Consider the following 23,049-nt stretch of genomic DNA (forward strand, 5'->3'; position numbering starts at 1 on the left):
TGTCAAAATATATATTGTGCAGCCCTTGTGTTCACGCTGCTTGTATAATCAAGCCAATGAAACTCATGATTAATTGAGCAGTCCGAGAACAGCTAAGGACTGACTTATGTGTGTTCTTTTATTACTAAAACAGGCATCAGTAAAATCCCACAATCATTAAGCTAAATGTGATTGTAGGGGACAGAAGTCTCACTTTCTTGTAAAGATATGACACGGCCATGGATGAATGTGTAACAGCCTCTCTCGCATAGCCTGCAATCCAAACTGACAAAGGTCAGCTTCTGCCAACCCAGGAGCAAAGTGCAAGGTGGAGGCCACTAGGTATGAGAGCTGCTGGTTATTTCCTGATAAAGTACACTAGTACATCAACTATGTATAGCAGCTATAACGCAGCTTTACCTAGATTTGCACTTTGCTCCTTGTATTTAGACTCAGTCCTGAAATTAAACTGATGTGATGTTATGACATGATGAACTGCCCTTGTGTGTGTTATCAAACAAGGACTCCCTCAGTTTTAAAATGCCCACCATCGCCACTGTTATACGGATGAATGCAGCAACAGCAACGCAAAGCAACATCCCTCTTTGTTGTTCTATCAAACGCCCTGACAACACTGCTAACTCGTGGAAATACAGGTTCTACACATTACTCATAAAAGCAACAAACAGACAAGAGGTTAATACTGGAGATCAACGTTAGCCGATTGTAGCAGAGATACAGACAAACAGTCCGAAGGCATTTCCCTCAGCTCAGACTGTGCAGCTAACAGTCTGAGCTAACAGATGCTCACACGGCAATGTTACTCAAAGATAGCTACTAGCTCTGTTGATAAAAGAAAACAGAAAAAAGCTTAGTGGCAGACTTAATTGTCAGCCAAAATAAGTTTGTACACATTCAAGACTGCCCGGTCCACTGTTTCGATAAAATAGCCCTACCCTAGCCCCACAAGTAACGCTTTGGCAGGTGCTGAAAGCGTCACACGAAACACCGGCCAGACATATGTTAATTTAACGTCAACATTGCTTATAATCAAGACATGGATATCACACAATGTCACTTGTTACTGCCCCGACACTGATACGAAGAGCTCCTCATTCCGGGATAAATATTGGCTACAGGTCGGCTGTTTAGTCCATTTTAATTAAGCTTTAATTGCACAGGAATGCGTCTTTCTGCTGCTCAGCGTAGGCTATTTTAAGGGTACGACAACAGCTGAAAATACAAGCTTAGCTATTGTTAAACTGAACATAAAAATGAAATCCAGACAGTTTTGTGCAATGTATCTATGCCGTATTCAGATGTACTCGCGTGTGGTGGTGTGGAAGGCGAGCGTTGTTTTTTTACATGCGTATATCTTATACAATAATGTCAGCCACTTAAATCGCTAGATTGCAGAGCGTGGTCAGTACGTGGAGCGGCCAGACTCTAATGTGTCAGCAGCAGGCTAGCCTGCTAGCAGACAGCCCGCTAGGCTAGCGCAGCTGAGGTGAATGTGGTCACTTGCTGTGAGCTTACCTCTCTTCGCGGCCTCGTCATACGACAGGAATCCTATCCTCGACTCTTTGGCCCCCATGCTGCCCTCATTTCACTGCAATATGAGGAGTTGAATGTTAGCAGCTGACTTAGCCTCGAGAGTGTTTCGCCTTATCCATTTGTTGTGAAATAGGTTTCCTGGTGGCGTGTGTGCGTATGTGTGTGTGTGTGTGTGTGTGGTGAACGGGTGAACGTTTTCAGCGACGCCTCCATTCTGTCACATGATCGGACTCCACAGGTCAGTTGACCAAGCGCCTTCCCTCACATGCTCGTAAACACAACTACAACGGCGGACACACGCACACCATAGTGTTGTCACCTCATTTTCTCCACAGAATTTAATCCTTTATTTTACACAAACTTAATTAAAAAAAATATATATATATATGGGGCTACGCACTTATATATATATATATATATATATATATATATACACATATATACATATATAAAAAGATATATATATATATATATCTTTTTATATATGTATATATGTGTATATACATATACACATGTATATACACATATATATAAAAAGATGTATATATATATATATATATATATATATGAAGCCGTTATCTTATGCGCAGTCATTACTAAGCTGTTAATGTGTGGGAGAGGAACGGGATGTAAAAAGAAAGTGCGTAGCCCCATCTTGTGGCTGCTCTGCTTAGTAACATCAACCAACTTCCAACCGTTTTACATAAATCGGCCAGTACAAACAGTGTAAAGTTTAGTACACACCTTTTAATTCAGTGGTTTTCCTTGATTTTCATTTTTTTTTTTTATTGTAGATTAGACCAGAATATGTTTAATACATAAGGTTCTTCAAAGTGGCCACCTTTTGCTTTGATGACAGTTTCATAAGGTCGTTTTTATTAGTAAAAAATAAAGAAATCCTTTTGAATGAGAAGGTTACTGTACATATATAAAACATATACACATAAACAAGTCACTCATGTAACTCATATGAATATACAATACTGAATATGATAGTAATGCTTAAGGGCCAGATTTCCATAAATATAGTGATATTGTTGGACGGCTGTTATTTAGTTTAGCGGCGCCTGCGTCTTTCCTTGGTAACTACGGTAACACTTCCGGGCTCACAATGTGGGCCGGACCAGGACATATCCCCGGGCCGGCCTGGGAGAGTTACCGTAGTGTCCAAGGCAAGGCGCAGCAAAATAAAATACATAAATTAATTAATTAATTAACAAAAAAACCGGCCGATGGATCGGCCCACACGGAAAACTGCCGGTACTCCCGATGGCCAATCCACCCCTGGTGACGTAGTATTTATTGTGAGAACATTAAACGTGACACGTCACATCAAAGTGTAATAATTACTTAATTAGATACAGCAGCAGTTAATGTAGAGAAAAAGAATAATTCAGCGCATTTCTGAAACTAAGTACAGATAGTCTGTGAATTGTATATTTACCTATAATTATTGTAATATTTATCATGTCACATTTTTCTTTTTTTTTGCAAGGTAATTTTGTAAATTAGATTGTCCAACAAATGTATGTTATTTGTCATAATCTTATTGACTGTATGGAATCTCATAACTACTGAAGCAGTCATGATAGTTATGCTTTATTTTTTTCCTCAAAGCACCTTTTATTTGTTTATTTGTGTATCGATGTATTTATTTAGGTTTCCTTGTGGCTTTAATGTTTGTAATTAGCCTTCTCACTTCAAGTTCTCTATGTCAATTACATTATTATGGAATGCAGTGGTTATCCTGACGAGAAGTGTGAAGTTGTCATTCAATAACTAGTGAGTGTTGTGTTTTATGGAGGAGGATGGAGGGCTTGTATGTGTGTGTGTGTGTGTGTGTGTGCTTATATTTGTGAGGTCCAAAACACGTAAAAGGGTTAAGACCTGGTTTTAGGGTAAGGGTTAGAAATGGGTTTAGGTTAAGGTTAAGGTAAGGGTTAAAGTTAGGCATTTAGTTGTGATGGTTAAGGTTAGGGTAAGGGGCTAGGGAATACATCACGTCAATGATGTGTCCTCACTAAGAAGTCTCTCTGTGCGCGTGCGTGCGCGCGCATGAAGTACACACACACACGTCGTCCCCTCTCGTGGGTGTGACGAACATGAGACGCGCCGTCGTGAACACGTCACGTTTAAAGCAGCCATAGCTGAGGCAGCAGACCGTGAACACAACGGGAGCCCACGAACCATCCATTCCACGAACTCGTCAGCGGGCGTGTATTTGAGGTGGTGTGCAGCGTGTGCAGCACAGGTTTTATCCTCTGTTCTTCCTCCATCTGTAGATACTGAGCGCGGACATGGGACTCGACGTTCTGCTGTTCTGGCCGAATATTATTGGTGGGAAACGAAACACACGAGTGCATTTTCTATTGCAATATCAGTGTCTTCATAAGTTGGCGAAGCAGATGTTTGTCTATGACTCGGCCAAATGGGACTGTTGTGACTGAATTGATATGTTCATTTGACTCGATTAGATTAACTCCAGATTAAGATATCTATAGCGTCGTTATGACTAGTTAAAACTTAGTTTAAGGTATCTATAAAGGAGAATATAGATACCTACATTGTAGCTCGAGTTACTTGAACGTGGACTATATATATACTTAACTTAAATTTACTTAAATATGTGTATGTATATGTATATATATATATATACACATACAGTATATATATATATATACATACAGTATATATATATATATATATATATACATTTCAGATATCTTTAATTCACACACACATATATATATATACATATATAATATATATATATATAAGTGAATTAAAGATATCTGAAATGAGAACGACACAATACACATGAACTAATACACATACAGTATATATATATATATACATACAGTATATATATATATATATATATATACATTTCAGATATCTTTAATTCACACACACATATATATATATATATACATATATAATATATATATATAAGTGAATTAAAGATATCTGAAATGAGAACGACACAATACACATGAATGGAAGAGTCAATTTGCCAACTAAAGGTATCTTTAATGAAAGTTAATTTCACCTAGGGAGAACTGAATTGCATGTATTTGTAATAAATAACCAGACGACACAGTAAATAATGTTGTTAAAGTGAAACTGAAAGAGTAGGACTGAAAACATAGTGATACATGTTATTATTTTAGCGTTTAGCATTTTAACACTAACAGAGACGTGTGTGTGTGTGTCTTCCAGGATACATTAGGATTGCTCTGGTGTTTGCTGCGTGGACATACTTTGAGACACCAACACTGTTTGTCCCTCTGTACTCAGTCTTCATAACACTTGATGGTAATGTGAACAATATGATATTATTATTGTTATTAAATATAATATTATAATCAAAATATAGAGCTTTATAACACTAAAGAATTTCCCCTGTCAGCAACTTTTTGTGACCCTTTGACATGAAGTGAAATGTATTATCAGTGTTGCTGAGTGCTCCACTGTGTCATGCTGTGTTCTGTGCAGGAGTGGATGGGTGGCTGGCGAGGAGGCTGGGTCAGACCTCTAAATTTGGGGCCTGGCTGGACGTAGTGGTGGACAATGTTGGCAGAGGAATGCTGTGGGGCCTACTGTTTAAGGTCTGCTCATTCAGCATGTAACACATTGTACAGTATATACAGTATACACACACACATATGTGTATATATACATACATTAAGTAGAAATACAAGTATAGAGAATAAAATAGTATGAAATTAAAATGTTATGAAGAATATGTAAATCATTTACATATTCTTCATATATATAACATTGAATGTAACATTTACAGTAAATGTTACATTCAATAATACAACCAGTATGTGATTAAGTATTCATAGATAACCAGTGTGTTGGGCAAGGCTTTGATGTACAATTGTCACATTTAAAGTCATTTAATATATATACTTTATTTTAGACTTACAGTAGCTACAGTATATAGAATAGAATAGAATTATTTTATTTACAGGAGAATACAATGAAATTGTCAGTGCACAGCCTGAAGAAGATGTGCCACATCTGATCAACACAGAAAACACAATTAAGACAGACATGAACATAATGGAACATCTAAAAATAGATATTATAATTGGAGATAATAATGGTGCTGTTTGTTGATACATTTGACTTGCTGTGTTCTTAATAATGGTGCTAAAGGTTTCTTGTGTGTGTTGTGGTGCAGTGGGGTTGGCTGGTGTCTTCAGTGGAGTGGTGTGTGTTTGTGTGTAACCACAGCACCAGAGGCGACCAGTGGAAGAACAGCTTCAGCAGCAGCCCGGCTCTCATACAGGCCGTCATGGCAAACGGTAACTGCTTCTGCTGTCCACCGTCAGTAAGTTGAGGTCGATGCTGATGTTGAACAGTTCACCCTTTTCTTATCGAAATCACATTTTGCAAAGTGGACAAGGCTGCGATTTAAGATGCACACTTGATTCATGCTCACAGTGCTATAATGACATTAGAATACAAAGATTATGTTACTAAACTAACTAATTCTGGGACTCAGTCTCTCCTGGGTGCTCTGAGCAGGTGCCACCGTTCTTACCCCCGGCTAAAATAAAAGAAGAAGCTGGTTCACAGAAGAGTAAGAAAACTGTGACGACACATGTGGAGCTGATAGACTTAATCAGCCTTGTGTGAACTCATTTGAAAACTACAGCTGAGAAATGTGTGGATTTAACGTTAAACTTGTAAAGTTGATGATTCATTTGCTCCTTGTGTCAGGCTTTCGGACCGTGCTGGGCACACTGGTGGTGAGCGGGCTGCACTGCCTCCCTCTGTGGCTGTATGTGTGTGAGTGGGATTTACTGCCTCTGTGGATCCAGGCTGTGGGGACGATGGTGCTGGCTGCAGGCCGACTCCTGGCTCTGTCAGTGGAGGTAGGAACTCGCCTTTTAACACCCTTTAACCTGTGATGATGAGTTGTTGACACACGTACTTGCTGCTCAGTGGGTTGAGGTTGAACATGCACTTGCAATCTTTTCTCCGCAGATATGGTGTATATGGATTCATGTTAAATACCTGACTGATGACGAGCCAGAGAAAAAAAGCTGAGTGCCTCTGAACAGAATCGTCCCACTCACAAAGGTTCAAACATGTCCCGTGGTTTTGCAGAAAAGTAAAATAGCAAAACTCAGACCAGGCTGTGGAGCTGACCTATGATCTGTTCACCTGTTCACCTGTTCACCTGCTCACCTCGGTGTCATATGTTTTGCTTTTACTTTTGTGCTACTAAATAGCCATAATTGCAGTTGACACTCATGTACGCAGGGCTTACTTACATTGTACTTGAGTGGGAACAATCATATTTATTGTTAATGTATGACCTAAAGGGATATGTGTGTGTGTATTGTTTACAGAAATGAAGTTGTGGCTTTATTTTTACTTTGTGTGTCACTCACACATGAATTGTTGGTAAAACCTCATTATATATATATATATATATATATATATATATATACATTATATATATATATATGTACATATTATACATTATATATATATACACATATATAATCCTAATAAAATAAACAAAATATGGCCAAAATAAAACATTTAAATTAAAGTTAAATTGTATAAACCCTCAGGACCCACTGTCTGTGTATTGTGACCCCCACTGGAGGTCCCGACCCCTAGTCTGAGAACCACACGTGGATATAGGCCAATGTCCTGCATCCTTAAACATACTGTACATGCTACAGTTATGTAGCCTGTGTATTGTTAATAACACGATAATATATTCTCTCCACAGATTACGCAATTGTAACAATTGAGCAATTAAAATCTGAAAATCTAATTTCCTTCTGTCTGGGCCTGTTTTCACTTTACTGCTCTGCTGTGTGATCAGCGTGTCGGTGTGAAAACATGAGAAAAACAAATCAAGGATACAGTATAAGTTTTAATGTTTTTTTGCAGCTAACAGTGAAGCAGTAACAAGACAACAGTGAAACAATCCCTCATCACATTTGGTGTCGCTCGTCTCATCCGAACTCTTAGAAAGAAAAGAGATTGCAGCTTCAGTGAGCGCTTGTCCGTCTTCCCCGTCCTCTGACCGTCCTCCCCCTCTTCACCATGTCACTCCCTGTCCAGAACATACGTCTCCTACATCCCATCAGTCAGCTGTGTTCTCAAGGTCATTCTTAAAAATCAAAGATGCCCAAAACATTCCAACAGTGCTTAAAACATATTTCTGCTCTATTGTTTACATGGATTGTTGCCCAATCAGCAAACAGGACATCATAACAAGACACTAAGTATAGTGGGAAAATGCTTCATGTCAAAACGAGTGGAGAGAGAGAAAACATCACTATTAGACCAGGATGCAGTGCAACATTTTTAGAAGTGACCTTTATATGAGAGCAGTCAGTGAAGCAGGTGATGACGCAGCTGAAATGAACAGGGAACGGATTAAACTTAAAGAATTACACAACTGAAAGATTGTGATAAGTCTAGCTCGACACTTATCTGTAAATCTTATCATCTCTCTTCTCCTTCACTGAGTGGGAGGCTGTGTGTGTGTGTGTGTGTGTGTGTGTGTGTGGGACTGGAGTATGTCTGCTGAAGCCAAAAGCACCACAAGTAGAGCTGAGTGTCCTTTTAAGACTAAGGCTGGATCTCCTCAGCTGGACCCACTAACTCACTATGTCGGGGGGAGAGACGTCCAACAGCACTGAAGCAACATCCACACAGAGCTTCATGTCTTCATTCATGAATTTAAAAAAGGAAATAGAAAAAAACAACAGTGGGGTATTTTACTGAAGGCATCACATTGTGGGTTATGTTGCACACATTAATGCCTGAACAAGTTCTTTTTACTGATCACACATTTTCCACCAGGGAGCAAAATTTCCTCTGCTGTTTCTTCACACATTAAAATTAAAAATCTCAACTTCTGCATTTTACTCACATCTTGATCATATTCAGCCATGAGGCACATAGTTTTGGTTTCTTTTCTTTCCTTTACTTTTTTTAATAGACTTTTTATTCAGTTCAACTGGAACTTGTAATGTAAAATCAGAACTATCTGCATGTCCAGCCTCTGGGCCGAGACCTGAGGGGTGAACTACGCTCAGTTCAACATGGTCAAAGAAATCACTTCACATTTTACACAATCTCACAAGCAAAGCAGACATTTATATCATATTAGCCATCAGCTCAAATGTGTTTATCAGCGTGTGTTAGTTTGTTTTGTAGGATGACAACCCTGTGGACGGCTGGGACATGGACCAGGGTAGAAGCCATTAGATTTGGGTCTAAATTTAGCCTCTTTCATCATTGTGAGGCAGGGCGTCCTGATTACTATTTTAGAAACATTGCATGGAAAATAGAGGAAATGTCAGCAGAGAAATGCCAAAGATACATTTGAGTTTACACAGTTGTTCCTAATCACAGAGAGGTTTTTTTTGTGAGCACATATCTCGCTTCAAAGTAAAGCAACCAATTGGATCCTTACATTTGGTTAATACTAGAGTTACTATTATTGAATTAATCACCAACAATTTTTGATAATCAATGAATTTTGTTTTACTCTTTACTATAGCAGAGAACAGACTATGTTTAATGGACAAAGCAACAAAACCATTGTGAAAATAATCAACAGATCTATCAATAATGAAAATAATGGTTAGTGACAGTCTCGTAGTTAAGACTACACTTTGCGGTTTATGTTATAATAGAGCTGATAATTATCTGATATGAATCAGTGCACTTCAATTACTGTGGGGAAGAGAGACACAGGATCAAATTGCTGAGGTCACGTCACTGGCTGTTTGCTTGTTTTCCCTCTTGGTCCGTTGTGAGTGGAAGGCAACACCACTGCAAGCAAAGACAGTTGAGCTCTTTTATGAAACAGCAGACGAGATTTTGTTCAGGAATATTTTGACTGAACTTTTGCATCAATGGGATATAGCTGAGCGAACAAAGTGGAGAGAAAAAGCCACATGCACAGCTACACACAGACGGGTTTGTGCATTTGTTCTTCTCAGGACTCTGCATTGATTTCCACTGATTTGACAGCCTAAATAAAGCATTATCTTTAACTTTACCCATTACCATTTATTGTCTTTATTTATAAATTTATTGTCTAACCCAACCATCATTCAAATCTTGGCCATAAACTTAACCAGTTCCTCAGAAATGAGGTTCGGCCTCACAGGTTTTGGTCTCCATGAGGACTGCTGGTCCTCACAAGGTCAGCATTTATGCCAGAAAAGGTCCTTAAGAGGTAACACACACATACACACACACACACACACACACTTACAATATTGGTCCCCATTGTAGTGCCCTTAAGGGTCTACATTTATTTAGCACTTCAAAGTATGGGTCCATGTATAGACAGATAAGTGCAAGCTGGTGTAAGGCTGGTAGTCATCAGTGAAGCACTTGGGCAACCAGAGATCAATCTGTACTTACACAAACACACACACACACACACACTCACACAGGAGGCCACACCCTCAGTTTAACAGATAACAGGAGGCTTCCAAGACTGTGCATGTAGCTTTTTCCTCTTCTCACTCCTTTTCATGTCCCTTCTTTTTAGTATAGGTGTCTTGTTGTTCGGCTCATTTCATAGGGGAAGCATAAATAAAAGGGCTACACAAACATACACTTCTGCATATAAGTTATTGGCATTTTAATGATGCTATGTCAGGACTAAGCGGGGACAAAAGAAACCTGAAAACAAGATTAAATAAACTGAAAACAAACATGTCAAGCCTGTTTTTGTGTGTAACAATAAACCCACTGATTCAAAACATTCCACTATTTAATTTCTCTTCAAATGGCTCCACACAGGGCGTCTTCTTAGGGTCCACTTACATTCCCTCGCACAGAAAATGACCAGCTGAAATTGAAGTGTACAAACTGCATTTCACTCTACAAGTGTCAAAAATATTTGACAACTTTCGTCTATGATCCAGTGAGCGATGGTGCTGATGGACGTGGTGTTCCTGATGCTCTGTCACTTACGCACTCCCGGAGAACATGGTTTGGATCAGCGATGAGTCTCATGGCATTCAGATCGACACTGGCTCAAATACAAAAGCAAAAAAAATGTCCTCAGGTTCCAAACTGAAAAGTAAAAGGTGAGCGAGACACAAGCAGAGGAGAGGAGAGGTCATTTGTCTTCCTTACAGGATATTTGAGGTCTTTCCTTTGCTTTTTTTTTTTTGAATCCCTCCTCCTCAGTCTCTTTCTCTTTGAGAAATGCAGAGATCTGCTCTGTGGGGTGAAGCTGCATCTCAGTGGCTTGTGTGGGTGTCAACGAGGTTTGATAATGTGTCTTTTCTACTTTAATATTCCATGACTACATGTGTTTGTGTGTACGTTGAGTTCATGCTGGCAGGTGTAGCCGACCTACACAAGCCAACTCACCTGCCAGTGATGCTTGAAATGATTTGTGTGTTACTAATTAATTGTGTGCAACGGAAGCATCACATTTGGGTTTATACTGTGTCCTCACCAGGCCAACCCCCACGTGTCTTTTTTTTCCTCCTCTTCCTCTAATCCCTCATAAAAATCAGCCGAGACAGGGGCGAGTGGGGCCCAAGCTCTGAGCCAATAAGAAAGCTTGCACCACCTCCTGGGTCTGCTGTGGCGTGGTGTTGACGTCCTCCAGGGCGTCCGCCACAGCAAACTGACGGTCCCTCAGTCGATTCCAGTTGGACAGCACGTTGTGGTATTCAAACACCTTCTCATAATTTCCTACTGAGTTGTAGAGTTTGATGAGGCCTCTGTAGTCGTACTCCAGCCCACTGTAACCTTCTCCAAACAGCTTCTTTCCTGTGAAGACAAAGGTACAGAATCATTTCATTGCACAGCTAATTAGGCTGCTGATGTCTAACTTAAGATCTTTAAAAAACCAAGCATGAGTTACACAGTCAGCTAAGAGGCCTAATTAACTAACTTTGGCCTTAAGCCCCTAGACACACTATGCAGAACTTCTGCATGTTGAGCAAAGAGCACTGGAAACTGCTCTATGATGAAGCAACATAGCAAAACACTGGGGTTATTTATTAAGATTATTATGAGTAAGTGTATTAAAATGTTTGGCTCAATCGGAAATGAAAGCAGGCCACCACAGTTCATTTAAGTCATGGGAAAAACTGTAACTGTTACACAACGTTCATGTGAAGAAAATGGATGGTGATCTATGACCTAGTCCAACTGATCATGTGTGCCAAATTTCAAAGGATTATCTCACAGTGTTCTCAAAATAATGCATTTACAAGGCAAAACAACCACAATCTGGTTGAATCCAAGTAAATGTTTGTACCACATTTAAAGGATTCCCTCACAAGAAGTGATGGATAAAGCAGGAGTTTCATTATTTAGGTCCAAAAAACAATCAAGTGTGTAAGGCATGACGTATGAGTGAAGTGTGACTGACCGATGGCGATGGACCGCAGGTAGAGTCTCTCAGCATCTTCATATTGGTTCATGTCGTAGTTGTAGAGGGAGGCCAGGTGACCCACAGACAAAGCTACCTCGTAGTCCTCGTGGCCCAGGAGCTGCTCCTTGATCTGGATGGCTTTGATATGCATCTCCTCCGCTTCCTGAAGAAAGGTTAACATACAGTTAACAACCAACAGGAAATATTGACACAAAACAGTTAATGAATATACTAAAAGATCTCTTTATAATTCAAAATACATGTTACTTTCAATCATGAACACACACACACACACCTTGAACTTCCTCATAGATTGGTAGAGTCGTCCTAAATTGCCGTAGTGTTTGGCTGTCTGGACGTTGAACTCTCCGAAAGCCTTCTTGGCCAGCTGAAGAGAGGAGAGGTGCAGATCATGAGCCTCCTGCAGGAGGCGCTCTTCTGTCTCTTTGTTGTGGCAGTCAATGGCAATTTCCTCTAGTATCAGAGCTGGAAGAAACAAAGGAAATGCAGGTGTGTATTAAATTAGACTAGGCTGCTCGCTTGGACTTCTCTGTTGATTAATTTCTCAATTAATCCAGTACATGTTTGGTCCATACAATGTCAGAAAAGGTTTAAAAAGGTTGATCATTGTTTTTCAAATCTGGAAACTAAGATATTTCTCAAATGTCTTGTTTGTCTTTGTTATCGGAGCAAAGAAACCACAAAATATTCACATTTAAGAAGCTGAGAAATCAGAAAATTAAAATTTTAATTTAAGTTTTAATTCTTTAAAAAAAAAAAAAAAAATCAACTGTCAAAATAGATGTGTGTAATTCGGGATCTGCGACAGATACATCGCTCCACCATACGCTGCCTCTTGACACAACTCCGGGAATTTAAATTTCCGTCATTAGTGTCTGTCGGGGGGCAGACGCTTCATTCCAGGTGCCAAGCTTAAGAGGAAGAGGGTGATGTGATCCCTCTGCAGCTCTCTTTCAGCTTCCCTAGCTTTCTTTTTTATTTTAAATAGTCCTCCAACTTACTGTCAATACTCTCTTTTCTTCTTTGGTGGCTTTGGAGTAACCAACCAACTACTCTGCCCCTCACTTTTTAGGTCTGGTGTTGGGTCTGCTGGCCTTGTCTAAATTGCTCTGTGTACTATAAGAAGGACTAACTGTCAATATAGATACAACATTTTTCTTGTCACAAAATAAAAGGATTGGGAATACTTGTGTAAATGTTGATGGCCTACCTCCTGAATGAATTAAATTGATCTAAAAAAACATCTCCACCTCCTCTTCATTCTGCCACCTGCCTGCCCACTCCTCGCCTCACCCTGCCTTTCTTTTCTTTCTCACAAACATGTCCCTCAGATTTCTTCATAACTTCTTCACATCTTCGACTACAAAGATTACAGTGTGTTAATATTACCCCCTTCACATGTCATCCTTATGTTGAACATTACGCAGCCATTGTAAATGCTGAAAATATGAGTAAATCATTTGCACCAATTCTGTGTGCAAAAGCCTTTCGTATGCAACTTTGTTCCTTCTCATACTATTGTCAAACCAGTTCACACGATGCTGATAAGGTCCATCAACTCCACACAACTCTCACTGCGCTGCACACAGGAAGTCATTTCAATGTCAACACAGATGGAGACAATAACAACGCTGCGCTAGTGAAGCGTAGTATGTTTCGGTTTTTAAATACATCACTTCTGCTATGTTTATGCCTTACAGATTTTTAAGAATGCTACTGGCCCTGGTTTTGGTTAGGAAAGTAAATTTACTGCCCAGCAGTTGTACTGTATGTCTCCACTGGCAAACAGTCTTAGGTTACACAATGTTCTTCCTCACACATATGGCCATGTTGACCTGATGTGATGCCACTGTGACCTTGACCGTTGATCACCGAGTTCAGGCCTAGTTCAGGTGAACATTTATAACAAATGTGAAATGCATTCATAAGAATGGGACTGATGTATAATGTAGTGTCGGACAATCAAAAACATACACCATAGTGGGCAGCTTACAAAAGTGGAGTGGCCATAGTGGCTGTCGATACTTCCCATCATGCCGTCCATACAGTGGGCAGCAGCCCCGCATGTTAAAGGTAAACAAGTCTTACCTTTGACTCTTTTGGAGGAGGCCAGCAGCAGATGGTCCTCAGGCAGAATGTGAGTGATGATGTCTATGGCACGTTCTGCATGAAATCTGAGAGACAAACAAAGCGGCTGAAACAAACATGGCAGACGAATCGAAAACTGCCTTCTTTATCAGGAAGAAATGCTTCCAAGGCAGTCCAACGTCTCCCGTGAAGAAACACTTTTCAAGCTTGAACGTTCCTAAGGGAAATCATGGTCTCAGTGGTCAGAGCATTACCTTATCTGAACAAGTACACAGAAATCCAATGAAAGCACCACAGAGTTACACAACTGTTGAATCCGTGTCAGTGTCTAAAATGATTGGAGCTTTAAAAACACCACATGGCACAGAGCCAAAGCATGCAGCCACATTACATTAACACTGAAGCAGCGAGTAACAGAACAGATCACCACAGTGTGAGTCATCATCATATGCATCATCTACAAGAGGCTCATGTCAAAAGTAATTAGCTGACTCTGGATTCATTACACTCACAGGGCATTGTCAAATTTCCCAGAGCTGTACTGGTGCACGTATGATGAGTAGGCCAGGTCTTCGTGGGCTGTGGCAACATGGATGTTCTTCCCCCCAAACACAGACTGTCGAATGTCCAGCGCCGTCTGGAATGTGTACAGAGAAAATGAATCGCTATTCCAGCACGGCATTCAGAGCTGACAGCCTCCATCCCAAAACCTAAGTATTTTAACAGCTTGTGTCTGAGACTCAGCAGTCAACTATTTTTCCACTGATCCTGCCGACGGCAGCTTTATTGGCAACATTTTATAAAGACATTATGTTTATGTTGCTACTTACCTGGTAAATAGCCACTGATTGACATATGTTGTCAACATTTAATAAGTAAAATCCATAATCTAGTAGCGTGTCAGAGTACTTGGGATGCTTGTGTCCAAAATGCTCTCTGCAAATAAAAAAAAAACAAACAAGCCCATTCAGTATCAATGATAAGAGGGGACAACAAGAGTAATGTTGAGATTTATGAGACACAGCAGGTTACCTTGCTAGAAACACTGCGTGTTTGATCAGCTGCTCTGCTTTTCTGAATTCTCTCTTCACAACGCAGGCCTGGAGCAGAAAGACAAGGTCAAACTTCACACGGACACACCTCATTTCCTTTAAACTGCTGATCAGCAGTAGTGTTGACACAGTGTGAGCAGATGTTCTGACACAGCTTTGACTGTAGAATCGCCTTTAGTATAAATACAGAAATCTCCACCACTGTGAACACTACCTTGGAGGCTTGCCGAAGGACATCAACCACTACTTTGACAGGCAACCCTGGCGTTATCTCCTTCATAGCCTCTATACACCACCTGTATGCCTACGAGACAAGTGGGAGGATGTGCAGACAAAAAGAGAAGATACACAATTGTCAGTACCATCGACATGATAGTTGTGCTTCACTTATTTATTTAAAATACTAACATAGTTCAATGATACAATTACATACCTCATCATAGTGGCTTTTGGCGAAGAGCAAGGCACAAAGCTCACCATACAGCGCAGCCTTATTGGCCTGGTGGCCATGTTTGGCTAGTTTGTCCATGTAAGACTGAGCAAGTTTGAAGGTCTCCTCCCCCAGATGATACTTACAGTTACCATTGCGGACATGAAGCAGCCTGTGTACACACAACAGTGAGGCTTAGGGTCAATCTACACACAGACATAAAAGCAGGGCAAACATCCTTCATTAAGTCAAAATTAAGTGTTGTATTCGCTTTCTGTCATAAACGATGAAGGGAGCAAAAATGAAACGCAAACACATCAAACATAAAAGTCAGAAATATAGGGTTAAAAATCCATCACTAAAAGTATAAATAAGTAAATAAACCAATTCATATTTTATCAAAATTACATATAACCACATTCTGAATGTCAATAGCTTACAGTGACTGACCTAACACAGCATTCCACAGCCCGGAAGCAATGGAGGACCTCACTGTGGAGCGTACACAGCTGCAGGCACGACAGAAACACTTTCTCTGCATCTCCATACCAGCCCGCATCAGACAAGAATCCACCTGCAATCAGAGCATCAGGTTTAATGCAACTGGTTCCAAATCACAGGGACATCAGCATCACCAAGGAAACTCCTCATCCTGATTTCTATCATTCCCTCTTTTGTTTTGCTTCGCTCTTATGTTACAAATGTGGGCGTGGCTCAGTCGTCCAGGCATTAGTACACCTGTTCAACTTCTTGGATGCAGAAAAGAGAAGAGAATGGCCATACCGGTTGGAGACCATAAAGATACAACAATAATTTATATAACCACTCACTACAACCAAGACAAGAAGAAGACCTCAGTGGGTGTCACTGCCGCCAATTTATTAGGGGTACCTAACTCAAAATGTCTGAAATTTGTGAAACCCTTCCCACCCTAGTCATTTACCGAGCACAAAGCCAAACTGGATGGCCTTTTCTTTGACATGGGCGTCAGACTCCGCGATGTAGGAACAGCGGCGGCTGAAGGAGTTTGCCAGAACTGAGGCAACTTTCACACCGTGGTCCATCAGGGCCTGGAAACAGTGGTGGAGGAGGTGCCTGCAGGGAGGGGGACAATGAAAGAGACCACGTCAGGCTTAACTTTAATGTTATAGATAGCAACTAGTGGTAGGATTAAAAATGTATCCAATTACCCCCCGAGTCTCCGCTACGGATTTTATTTGAATGTATTTATTTTGGTCCTATTTACCTTACTGCATAATGTTCTGTTTGCACATTTTATTTTGCAAATGTTAAAGTTGTCAGATTTAAAAATTGTGTTTATTTCTTTCAGATGCATTTTCTACACTTATCTAACCATATAAAATCAAACACGAGTTAAACGCTGCACTTAAAAATTAAAACATTTTATTAGTAATCACTGAATTTCCCTGAGACTCATAAAATGTCCCTGGGACCCTTCTAAAAGACCACCCTTGGGTCCCAGGACACATTACATTGAAAACCTAGCAACATCACTGGAGGTATAATGTGCTTTTTACCTTTTGTCTGAGGCCCTCAGCACTTTAGCAAACACCTCCAGCTCACAGAACTCCCCTCCGAGCTGGCAGAGCCGGCCCTGCTGGTAAAGCTACAAGACACACAAAGATTAAAGAAAAAAAATAGCATCAGTCTCATTAACAACATTAAAACAGATGTAAACTCTTCCATCAGTGGCACAACCACACAGATTCTGTTGGCAGAATGTGTTTTAAGTGATACTTTTGTCTACCATTCAGGATGTGAAACAAAATAAAGTGCTGATGTCTATCCGGTCATCAAAGTGCATTGAGCGGGACATTGTTAAATTCAATGGCTCTCTATAGTGGAGTCTAGGGACAATACCAGCCACGGCTGTGGCTCTGGACTGCAGTTATTGGGTCACATCTCTGTTGTGCTACATCCACACTGCTATGTTTTCATTCTGCTTCACTTAAACCTGCTGTCCACACGACCCACTGTGTTTTCGGGCATCCAAAACAGAGAAGTACTCCATTTTTAGCTTAATATCTGCTGCTTCATTCTTCTCGATGGGAGACCCAAGTTGGAAAATAAGACATGGCAACTATGGCAAATCAGGCTTTTCATTCCCCATTTGCTCTAAATACAACCAATCAGGAAACGATTAGGGCTGTAAGGATTAATCAATCACTAAATTAATCAGTTTGAGTCATTATAATTAAATCAAGTTATCTGGTTTTTGCAACTTTTTGAATGCAAATATTTTCTAGTACCTCAGTGCCATACAATACAGAACCCCACTCCCAAAAAAAATTCATTTGGAGTTTTGGTCAAAAGTCGACAATTGATGACATTGTTAACTAATAATTTGAAAAACATTTAAGGTCATTTTACATTTTTACTTAAATTTTATGGATCAAACATCAGATTGGGAAAAAATATAATCAACATATAAATTGATTATGAAAATAATAATTGGCTAGAAACCTTAGTTGCTACTCCATAATCAGCTGTGAATGAAAAGTACAGTTAAAACTTTCAGTTTCATTTTATCAACTGGCTCACATCAGAAATCTCTGCTCTTTGTTTTCTCTAGGGTTATTTGTTCCATCGTGATATTACTTTCTGAAACTAAGTAAAGAACGGTCACAAAGAAAATCTGTTTCCTGTTCTCATCTCCATGTGCATGCAGTGTACGTGAATGTCATGTAAAATGTTTTCAGTTATGTTTCAGTTTTCAGTTATTAGGAGTTACTTCTGTCACAGAGCTTAAATTCCCTGACCATTTTCATTAAAAAAACAACAACAAAGTAATAAGGCTGCTTGCTGCCTTAATGTCAGAGTGGTCTGAGAGTCACTAAGACACATGTGCTTTACTCCACGCCACAGATGGAGAGCTGACAAGTTGCACATTGTTATTGTGTTTGTGGAAGTATAAAGTTCCAAATTACTTTGGAGCATAAAGCCTAAAACTCAAGTAACCCTGACTCACAAGCAGCTGATTTATCAGACAGAACTGTGGCCTGCTGCCAGTCGGGGGTCAATGACAAGAGCAGACAATTGCTAAAGTGACTATTCTAATAAAAGCCTGAGGATAATTTACTATGACATCTGTGAGTGTGTGTGTTTGTGTGTGTGTGTGAGCACAATCCAGTGTGAGAACTTTGTGTACACGTCCCACCTTAATGAGTACGACAAAACAAAAATAGGACAACAGTCAAGACAACAACTCATCCAAAATAACCTGCGTAAAGCCCTGTTCGTATTTGTCTCATCCCCCCTGGACATTTACCAAAGTAAACCACAAGCAAACACTGATCTCCGGGGACATAATAGTAGAAGTGAAAAAACCCTTAAGGATTAAAAAAAAGAGGCGATAAAAGGGCCTGAAAAGGAAGAAAGATGTGACCAAAAACTGTAGAAAATTTGGATGTAACCAATTATAAACATGATGTTGTTGTCAATTTTACTATATATATGTATGTATGTATAATATATAAACACATGCATATATGTATGTACACATATAGAGGTTGTGCTTCTGTATACATATATACAGAAGCTGTGGTTTTGTTTTTTGTCACGTGTGCTCATCACGCTCTGTTAAATGCCTCTAAAGATCGAGTACTGGGGAAACCGTGGTTGCTGGTGTTATTGGCAGCAGAGAACAGAGCATGGATGTCAGACAGAGTCACTAAGATACTAAGATTCTAAGACTGTGGATGCTCCAGAGGCTTTAAAATCTGACTTGTTTTCCCTATGCCAAGAAATGAGAGGGAATATCATGCTGACTAGGTTTCTTCAGGCTTTCTTCTTCCATCTCCCTTTCTCATCCAGTATTGAGCCTGAACTGAGAATATTCTTTTAATTTCAACCCTCACCCAAATATTGAACGTTGGACTTCTTACAGATGTATGATTATATTGCGATTTTTATCACGTTGCATACCAATAAATTGCCAGTTACTAAACTAAATGAATTATGTGAAAAGGTGCCCCCTCTTTGTGAATCAGGCCTGTTTAATATTGACGTATATTTGCCCTTCTATTGCCAGATATGTTTCCTGAGGCTAAAAGGAGCAGATGATAAATGTTGTCTTTCTAAAACCCTTAAATTCGTAACGTTGGCCCAACTTACGGCAGAAAAAGCAACATTGTTTACACATGACATGTCAAATAACATACATACATGTCTCATCGAAACAAAAATTCGTATGTTAGTTCAAGCTGCAAAAATGAATAAACGAGGGCTAAAATAAGGCAGGACATTTTGGAAACAGAACGTTTGCCCTACTCGAAATGAAAGTGGGTCAAACAATGACCCGACAGAGACGTTAACATGTCACAACGATTCATTTAGTCTCTGATGTAATTAGCTCCAGGGTCAGTAGTGTCGATTGGGGCTTTTTCTTCCACAAACATTTATGACAAAGAACAGCGTGACAGCTGTTATGACTCACAGACAATGTAAGTAGGGTAATCTAACGGTTAACGTTGTTTAGCTACAGAGAAAAGAACGATTTTTGTTCCCCCATCTAGAGAGCTAACGTAGCATTATCGATACTGAGCTAACAGTTAGCAGCTGATTACCTACTCGAGCTCCACAGTGTGGTGGCTGTAAGATAAACACGGAGGCTGTAGGCCAACACCTCTTACCTTGTAGTAAACATCGAACTGTATATTTTCCGGGAGCGAACGAATGTCCCTCCGAGATCGGCTGTAGTTGTCCACCACAGCTGAGATAGCCGTGTTGTACAGTGTTTCTGGGATCCATTCGAGCTCCACAGCAGCCATGTTGTTTTCCCTCTCCAAAAAAAAAAACCCCAGCAGCAGCAGCAGCAGCAGCAGCTACAGCCCTCCCCAACTCAGCTACATTAGCTACCTCACTACGACTGAAGCGCCTCTTCCTCCGTGAGTCCTCATACAACTTTCAGTTTGAAGCGAAAATCACACAACTGTTCACACTATAGCCAGGTCTCTTATACACTCCTTCACCGGTTTTTAATATCCATCTTTGACAAGCCTACAGCTACACAGTGCCCCCGTCCCGACCGTGGTCCCGACGCACAACCCACGGGCGCTGACGCAGTGACGTCATTGTGCAGTCGAAGCAAAACAAAAGTTATTTTTTTCTACGCTTTATTTTGGATAAATATGACAACCTCATCATAACTAAGATAAATGTGATTTTACCAAGTGACACAGACGACAGGTGTGATTACAATACAATACATTAGCCCATACAAATCATAGGCTCATCATTAGCCCATTAAGCTAATGGGACAATTATTTAATTTAATCCAATCCATCTTTTATCTAATTTTACCTGAAACAGAACAGATACTGAGACAGCGGCCATTTTGACAAGAAGTAGAATGTACATTAAATAAACTCTTCATAAACAGTTCTGCAATGTTATTTCAGTCAGTTATTTCTCTGCTTTAATTATACCAATTGGTATTCTAGTAAATATTGTTGGAAAGACTAATTAGTTACAATGAGGTGTAACACATCTAAACGTGTGGTGTGGGTATCGCCTGCAAAAAGTTGCCCAAAATCCCCTGCAATATTCTCTAATCCACCACACAACTCAAAACACGAATGAATACCAACAAGAGAATAGTTGTTCATCATTGATTGCACTATCAAGGAAAAAAATAACACATATGTTTATACTTTTATTCATTTTACACTGTCAGGGACCTCAGTAGCATGTGGAGGATCCATACACAGCTAGCTTGGCACCTCCTCATCATGCTCGTCACCAACCTGGTCACATTTTGCACATAAGGCAACTCAATGCAGTGAGATATCAAAATTAAATACTGGAGCCAGTGGATCCCATATCTCCACAATCTGGCACCTAACTCCAACACTCTCCCCCACAGAGCCAGGATCGTCACAGAGTACCTCCAGAATGTGGCAGTGGAGAGGATGGAATGGCCTGCTGTGAGTCCAGACCTCATCCCATTTGAACACTTGTGGGATCAGATTGGGTGTAATGTATGTGCTAGAGCAGGCCTGGCCAACCCGTGGCTCCTGAGCCTCATACGGCTCTTTGCCTAGTTTCATACGGCTCTTGTGTTCATATCAAATTGTTTATATAAATAAATAAATACTTTTTTTGTTGTGTTTCTATTTTGTTTTTTCATGTATATGTGTACGCATGTTCGCCTTAGTTCAAAATCAAACGTGCACATGCGCAAGGGAAAACCTCATTGCTGAATAAACAATTTGTGTCACGTTCGCTCTGAAAATGGCAGGGGAAAAAAAAATGCACAGCACAATATAAATATGAAGATGAACAGGACGTTTTTAACAGAGTGGGAGAGTTTATATTTTTTTGTTCTGTCATGTCATGGTGTGTGACATTTACAGTAAATCTGGCTGAGTAGAGTGTATGATGTGGCTCTTTGCAGTAGGTTGAGAAAGGCAATGCCATCCCTCAGCAAAATGTGACCAGGCTGGTGACCAGCATGAGGAGGTGCCAATTTGTTGTGGCTGCTTATGGATCTTCCACACGCTACTGAGGTCCCTGACAGTGTGAAAATGGCCAATAGATGTTGTTTTTTCCTTATCACAGTGGGAGAGTGCAATCCTCAAATCCACCAAGAAACTTAAAACAAGAATGAATACCAACAGGAGAGTATTGCAGGGGATTTTGGCACATTTTAACTGTGTTGCTCATTCCACAGAAGCACATTCCTTACAAGTTAAACCTCACTGTAAAGGTGATTAAAGGCTTTACAACAACATATAATACAATACCAATTGGTATTCTGAAAGGGGAGAAATAATCTGAAATAGACTGAAATAACATTTCAAAACTTTTTTTGTGGAGTGTACATGTTGATTATCAAAATGTAACTTCTCTGTTTAAGTGGAGCTTGTTTCACTGAGGCCGCTAATGTTTCCCCCATGTTTCTACAGCAGCTTGAACTTGTCTGGAAAGGGAGGGGTACAAAGGAGTCCTCCATTTGGTACAATCTGGAGTCTACTAACAAACAGCCCTTTTTACTGCAGACTTTTTGAAATTTTTTAGTAGGAGCAAGAATGCACTCTGTTCAATTCTTGTCGGTCACAACAGTTTGTCAGTGAGCCAACATGAAACCTGAAATCCAGGGAGCTTAATGAGACTCAGCCATCGTTAATTTGATTATTTACACCTGTTGCCTGATAGGATGTCTGTTATGAAAAAACATTAATGTGATTAGCAACACCTGCAATTTATAAAACGTGTGCCATGAATATGATTCAACAGCGTCCAGTAAAATAAATAATTAAATAACATTTCTATAAAGTTATGTAAGACAAACAACACAAAACAAGTCTCTTTAAAAACAAAACAATGGCATGAGTCAGTGTTTCCAACATATACTGTTGCTCATTGAATCAAATGATCAAGATAGAAGAATTGTTACACCCTTAGCTGAACTTACTTAGCCACGACCCATGGATGAGTAAGAAATACATCTCTTTTCATTATGAATGGTAAAATACATAGTTTACTCAGGAAGATTTTCTGCA

At 39.9% G+C, this 23,049-nt stretch overlaps 3 protein-coding genes across 9 annotated transcripts in view; 1 reads left to right on the forward strand and 2 right to left on the reverse strand.

Annotated features, from left to right (window-relative positions):
- usp32 (ubiquitin specific peptidase 32) overlaps window positions 1-1,727 on the reverse strand; it is a 49,578-nt gene extending 47,851 nt beyond the window's left edge. For 6 of the 7 annotated variants that reach the window (XM_058633535.1, XM_058633534.1, XM_058633531.1 and 3 more), the window contains exon 1: window positions 1,516-1,726. In XM_058633535.1, the coding sequence (XP_058489518.1) occupies window positions 1,516-1,573 (58 nt within the window). In that variant the 5' untranslated portion in view covers window positions 1,574-1,726. Of the gene's footprint in view, window positions 1-1,515 lie in introns of all 7 variants that reach the window. The other variant, XM_058633528.1, reaches the window with a different exon arrangement.
- A 1,761-nt stretch (window positions 1,728-3,488) lies between these two features.
- si:ch1073-145m9.1 (phosphatidylinositol phosphate synthase) lies at window positions 3,489-6,959 on the forward strand. The gene is made up of 6 exons (XM_058634491.1): window positions 3,489-3,870; window positions 4,753-4,848; window positions 5,029-5,141; window positions 5,723-5,846; window positions 6,265-6,419; window positions 6,532-6,959. The coding sequence occupies exons 1-6, from the start codon at window positions 3,831-3,833 to the stop codon at window positions 6,592-6,594; spliced, it is 591 nt and encodes a 196-aa protein (XP_058490474.1). The 5' UTR covers window positions 3,489-3,830; the 3' UTR covers window positions 6,595-6,959.
- Window positions 6,960-7,425: 466 nt separating this feature from the next.
- On the reverse strand, window positions 7,426-20,597 carry appbp2 (amyloid beta precursor protein (cytoplasmic tail) binding protein 2). Its single transcript, XM_058633951.1, has 13 exons — window positions 20,179-20,597; window positions 17,065-17,153; window positions 16,470-16,621; window positions 15,977-16,100; window positions 15,530-15,698; window positions 15,311-15,400; window positions 15,077-15,144; window positions 14,875-14,980; window positions 14,557-14,681; window positions 14,045-14,130; window positions 12,231-12,421; window positions 11,933-12,098; window positions 7,426-11,325 (listed from the first exon to the last, which is right to left on the reverse strand). The coding sequence occupies exons 1-13, from the start codon at window positions 20,314-20,316 to the stop codon at window positions 11,063-11,065; spliced, it is 1,767 nt and encodes a 588-aa protein (XP_058489934.1). The 5' UTR covers window positions 20,317-20,597; the 3' UTR covers window positions 7,426-11,062.
- Between the last annotated feature and the right edge of the window lie 2,452 nt (window positions 20,598-23,049).

The sequence above is a fragment of the Solea solea genome, chromosome 7 (genome assembly GCF_958295425.1).
Source record: "Solea solea chromosome 7, fSolSol10.1, whole genome shotgun sequence".
Taxonomy (NCBI): domain Eukaryota; kingdom Metazoa; phylum Chordata; class Actinopteri; order Pleuronectiformes; family Soleidae; genus Solea; species Solea solea.